This window comes from Equus asinus, chromosome 4 (genome assembly GCF_041296235.1).
Source record: "Equus asinus isolate D_3611 breed Donkey chromosome 4, EquAss-T2T_v2, whole genome shotgun sequence".
In the NCBI taxonomy this organism is placed as follows: Eukaryota; Metazoa; Chordata; class Mammalia; order Perissodactyla; family Equidae; genus Equus; species Equus asinus.
The window spans coordinates 103,950,954-103,956,953 of record NC_091793.1 but is presented as its reverse complement, the minus strand read 5'-3'; the positions used below and the strand labels follow the sequence as shown (position 1 = coordinate 103,956,953).

General features: G+C 42.9%; 1 protein-coding gene across 5 annotated transcripts in view; it reads left to right on the top strand.

Moving 5' to 3' along the window:
* Positions 1-1,328: 1,328 nt before the first annotated feature.
* The window catches only part of FIGN (fidgetin, microtubule severing factor), a 126,674-nt gene continuing 122,002 nt past the window's right edge, over positions 1,329-6,000 (top strand). For 2 of the 5 annotated variants that reach the window (XM_044768803.2, XM_044768805.2), the window contains exons 1-2: positions 1,330-2,059; positions 2,832-3,001. Coding sequence is in view for 1 of the 5 variants with exons in the window: in XM_014860233.3 (XP_014715719.1) it covers positions 2,977-3,001 (25 nt within the window). In the remaining 4 variants the exon portion in view is untranslated. Of the gene's footprint in view, positions 2,060-2,831; positions 3,002-6,000 lie in introns of all 5 variants that reach the window. The other 3 variants (XM_014860233.3, XM_014860252.3, XM_044768806.2) reach the window with 3 other exon arrangements.

Below are 6,000 nucleotides of genomic sequence, written 5' to 3'. Positions count from 1 at the left end.
TTCTGTGTTAGCTAACCACATTCATTCAATGGCTATCTGTTCAAAGAGAAGAAAATCACAAAAGGAGAATTAATTTCAAAGTATGTATTTGGTATTTTTTAAAAGCTGCATTTCATCATCTGGAGAGCTGCAATTTAGTCTGTTAAATCTATAGCAGAGAAGCAGAGGGAAAACATGAACACCGTTACGAGGAGGGTCAGTCCTGAACAAGTATATTTTCAGTTCCAACCTTCAAAGGTAACATTTTCAACTTGATGGGCTCCTGGTCGAATACAGAATTTGCCTCTTTCATTCTTAGCCTAGTTGAAATACAGAGGACTGGATGTCCACCAGGCCAAAGTATAAACTTACCATTTATTTATTAAAGTAATACTTAATGAAAACGAAGAGAAATTATTACCCCACTCACTCTCTTTCTCATTACAATTCCTGAAGAACTTTGCCGGGCACATTATCTCGTAGACATCATGATCAAATGTTATTGTTTGCTATATTATCTCAGTTGGATGGTTGGCTAGTCTAGAATGAAATAGGTTGAAGGCAATCCTCGCAGCCTAGAAGTCTGAATGAGGTTCCCATTCAAATGATCCTGGTTGTTTGGGGGTGGGGCGGGGTGATTAGTAAACCAACTGAGCTTACACTGCATAGTAAGCGTCTGGATGCAGCACATTTACATCTAACAAGAGACCCCAGAAAACGTGTGTGTGTTTCTTAAACCTTATGTTCCGAACAAAAGGCTATCTCAGCAACAGACAATCCGCACTGCATTGCTCCCTGGGATGCGAGCAACACACTCAACTGCACATTTCATTCTTCCTCAGCTCCCAGCACCACAAAGCCCCTACTCTCTTTCCACTCCTGGGTCCCCAGATTGCTCCATAGAAGGGGGCTGGGAAAGCAGAAGCCTAACGTCTATGCCTGCGCACCAGCAGCCCGCACTGGGGGCCCCCAGGCGCTGCTTTCCCCTGCCCGAGCCGCCTGGGGGAGGTAGGGAGGGGAACCAGGGAGAGCGAGATGGGACCGCACACCTAGATACTTAGGATTTTATTTATTCACAGGGAGGCGGGGGAGGGGAACTGGGTTGATTCGGATTTTACCCCCCGAAGTTGCCTCTTCTTGGCAGATCAAGTCATTTTCTCGCTGGGGCTGGGGGCCTAGAGGAGAGGTCTCGGCTCTCAGGGCCAGATATTGTCCTGTGCGCGGCGTCGTGGGGGGTGGGGAAGGGCGGCCGGGCCGCAGCTGTCGAGAGGGCCGGAGAGGGCAGGGAGGGGCCCGCGGGCGGAGAGCCGCGCAGCCCTGTCCCGGGCCCTCCAGGGCTGGCTGGGAGCGCAAGGGCCGGCCGGTCACGCGTGGGAAAGAAAGGCCCTATTCCCCCAAGGCACTGCTCCCCTTTCCCCAGGCTGGGCCGCCTGGGAGCGCGGGCAGGGAGAGCTCTGGGTCCCCGCGCGCGTAATCATGACCTCGGGGCCCCCTCTGGGCCGCGTGAGCGCGTCAGCGAGGCTGGGCGGCCGCCGCGGCCCCGGCCGTGTAACATGACCCGAGCGGCCGGCCGGCCAGCGCGGCGCGGCCATTGAGCCCTCCCTGCCCATGAATCTCTGGCGCGTCTCTAGCTCGCTCGCCTCCCGCCTCTCTTTCTCCCCCTCCAGCTCCGCGGGCTCCGTGCGCCTCTCCCTCTCCCTCCCGGTCCTCCCGCTGCCCGTCTCTCTCCACTGCCCGCCTCTCGCCACTGCCTCCCGTCTTCTCTCCCTCACGGCAGCCTCCGTCTCTTTCTCCCTCTCTCCTTTGAAAACTGATCTTTGGCTCTTAGTGTGAAAGTGATTTGAATTTGGCTCGGCGGCGCTCTGCGCCTGCGCTCAGCCTCTGGCATGCTGGCTCCTTCCAAGCAGCTGTTTTGGGTTTGAAATTCCAACATGGCAGAGGCTGCAGTCCGTCTTCCCTTCAAAAACTTGGAATGATTTCAAATCATAGGCACCTTCACTTAACCCTAGCTTCCATTCATCAGCAAACACATCGGATCGATGCTACGCTAACCTATCGGGTTTTCGCTCCGCGCGTTCAGGTAAGAGGAGCTTCGTAGTTTTCTACCATCTGTTTAAATTTGTTTTTGTTTTTGTTTGTTTTATTTTTAAAGAATATAAATAAATCCAAGAGCGGTGATAAAAGAGATCTTCGAGTTGTGCCGTTAACATTAAATTTAATTTGCACTCGTTTCTATTCTGTACGCCAACCTGCTGTCTAATTTCTCTGTACGAAGTAGCCCTGAAACATTAGAATGCATATTTTTGCTGCTTAATCATTGTAACAATAGTATGGGATTAAGAGTTCGCGATTGCAAGAATCTCGTTTTCCACTATATTGAGCTTACTTATTACTATCTTTTTACTTCAAAAATAAAAAATAAGAAAGCGGAGCCATAGGGTGGGGCTAGACTTTCTTCGGGAACTAACTTCTAAGTAAATAAGAAGTGTAAATAAGAATCTTGCACACACAAAAAGTTGAGGTTAAATTACAATCTCGTGGCTGGGGGAACGTGAAAATGTCAGAAGATCGGTTGCAGAAAAATGTAAGCACATCATCTTGGAGGGGGTACAGCGTGGTGGGCGTATTGTTGGCAAGGAACGGGAGAGAAAGATGTATAATTTAATGGTATATACAATCCACTGATCCTATTACCGTCCTCCCCGGAGCTCTTGTTAGTTTCAATGGGAGTGAGTGAAATTGACATGGACTTGCATTCCTGGTCATGTGCTTTTTTTCCTTTCTTTCTTCTCCTGTGATCTGAGATCCCCTTTTTGTTGATGTTGCTTTCCCCCTTAATTATATGCATGTAGGTTAAATGAATACCTGACGAAAGGGCCCACGTTTCAAGGCAGTGACATTTGATAGCTGAGAGGAAAAGTGGCTTTAATGAAAAGCAACCTTTGGAATTCCTGCTTGTGAGAAATCCAATTCAGCTTTTTGTGCTGCCAGCAAGAAATGATCAGTAGCACCAGTGTTTATGGTATGTCAGTTTTGGAATTTACTTCCTTTGCATCTAAATAGGAAAGACAAATTAAATAGCATGATAAAACCATTGAAGACTCTGCTTGGGAAGCAGATGCTCATGATATAGAATTCCTTTAAAAAATATATATGTATATTTTAATCTGTCAAAATGCTTGTTTGCTTTTGCTATCACTTGTTTATGTATTGCAGTTTTGATTAATAGATTTCTGGAGTCCACTTTTATCGGTTTTAGCTGTAATCCCAAAGTTGCATGTTACTAGTAATGCACTATATAACCGCTGAAGTCAAATGGTATGTAAATTAGTTAAACTCAGCGTGGGTTTTTTTGGGGGAGGGGGCTGGGTGGAGAGGGGAGAGAGCGGGAGTGTGGGGAAAGACTGCTTACTAATGAAAGTATATATATATGTGTACACACACAGAACTGGATGAAATTTTCTTTTTCTCAATCTGTTAATGCAGTTTAACTATCTACTTTCTCGATGATTGCACTTTGTGGAGTAGTCAGTTCTCCCAAGTGTGGTTTTTTTGGGTGAGTGAGTGAAGGAATATCTTTTACATAAAAATAAAACATATTTTTGAGTGCTTAAAATCCTTAATACCTTTTAAGGAACAGTGGTAGTTTTTTTTTTCCCCCTTACCATTCACTTGTCTGCCTGTCAGCACTTTTTACTTTTAACCTGTGACAGAATTAAATAATCAGGCACTGAAATTGACTTTGTTTGAAATCGCTCTTTCCTCTTTCTTTACAAAAAAAAAAAAAAGGTCAGATAAATGGAGTGAGAGGGGGTTTTCAATAGCTCTTGTGACCATGCCGTGTGTACACTTTGTGATATTCAATTAAGACTAAGAGGGAACAACCACAACAACAAAAAGATGTTAAAAGTATTTTGCATAACCAAAAGATATGTCCACTTTAAATTGTTTTTTGTTGTTGTTGTTACATTTATCCCACCACCCTGCATTCACACTGAAAAGAGGGGGAGAAGGAAAGGGAGCATATTATGAAAGAAAGAAATAGCAGTGGGGCAAAGCTGCCAGGGGTCTGTAATGTGGCTGTGGTCGCTGCTTTCTCATAACACAAATGTGAATGCAAGGAAGGGACTGACTACAAGAGCCGTTGCGCGACACACACTTCTGGTTGGACTCTGGTGACTATTGAGCTAAACACACACCGCTCTCACACGATAGGAAGGATTTGATTGAATTTTGCATTTGGAACTTGTTGACTTTGAAGCGATCAATAAGAAGACTGTTTATTTTAGATGCACATAATTTGCCCTGAGAAATGTTTTAAGGAGGAGAGAGCACAGCTTTTTTTCCCCCGGAGCTGTTGGAGCGAATGGGATTGCCAGATGGGCGATTTCCCTCTGTGATGTTAAAGCTGTAATATATATTCAGAGCAGATTGGGCTGCTGCCTGTGATGAGGAGGATATTACATTTATAAATTTTAAATCGGAGCTTGGACAATGTGCTGAGAGCAGAAATTGGATGGTTTGACTGTTCACCGTATTGATACTTAAATGTGATTTCTGGGTAGTAGCAATAATAATCATTGCAATGATATGTAAAAAAACACGTTGGGGTAGGCAGTCATATAATTCATGACATTTAACAGCAGATTTAAATGTGTAAATTTGCCCTCCCCAGCCTCTGCTTACTATTAAATAATAGTCACATAATTTATTTCCCTGAGTGTCTAAATGCCCGTTGTGCAAATGATGTTCACTCAGGAGTCTTGTGATCAACACGCTAGAATTCTGGAGAGGAAAAGTTTATATATATATATATATCTATAAAGTAGACACTTGTCTATATGTATAAAGTGGCATTAGTGGCTCCTGTTTTATAATTCTATTACTCTGATTATTTTTAGATTTTGTTTGTCTCAAATGTGTGGCCTAAAGGAACCAGAGCCACAAACCTAAAAGGCTGGAAAGTGGGCAAGTGCTCACACTCTGGCAGCTCTGCTGTTGCAAATTAAAAGTGTGTTGTGGTCAGGAAATGAAAGCTACAATGTCTCTTTTGAACAAGTCGTTTATCAAGAGAAACATCTATCAGGGACTGCCTTGTCACATTGATCCTCTAAAAGTTAGGTCCGAGGTGGAAGCTGCTTTGATGTTTTTGATCCTAAATTTAATACAACAGAAAAAAAGCAAGGATATTTTGACCAGAAAAGATTAAAAAAAAATGTTTCCTGGAACCAACAAGATCTATTTATTACTATTGTACTATGTGGGAAGTTTTTTGGACATAACAGTTGAAAGGTTGAAGGGGAAACCCCAGCCTTTATAAATTGTTGGTGGTTAAAACATATATTAATCGTACATTCAGTTATGCCTGGCTTCTTATTTCACGTGGGCATTTTGCAAATAGATTGTTTTAAAGGGGAAATTATTCTGAAAGAGTGTTTTGGAGGAAAATGCAGAGAACCAGAGTTTTCATTCACTTCAGTTTTAGAGTTGCCCTCTTCCCTTCGTCCTCTCTTTGTAGTCTTTTATTTCTGTTTCCCATCTTCATTATATGTGTGACATATTAGCTTTTATTTGGGAAATATTTTTTTTCTATAAAAATCGTTTCCCAAAACCTACGTGCTCCCATCATCTCTATTGTTTATTAATTGTGCATGTGGATGGTTATCAATATAAACTACATGGACTCACAAGTGTTTGGGAATTTCAGCTTAAAAATATAGGCAGGTAATAGATTAAATATACCATGTATTCTTGAACACTATTCATATTTTAAAAGGTATTGTTAAGGAAATGATCAAGTTAAAAATTTTTTTTTTGTGAAAGCAGTTAAAAGCAGCCTGCTTCATTTTGGGAGGCAAAGATATGAGAGAAGTGTTCCTTCTCTGAAATAGAGTTTTTGGATACTTGCCTTGTACTGCTGGTGGCTACTTGCTATTTCATATGAGTCTATCAGCAACTGGGCTGATAGACCACAAAGAGTGTGGTGGGAGTTTTGAGAAGTGTAATACTTGCTAATTAATC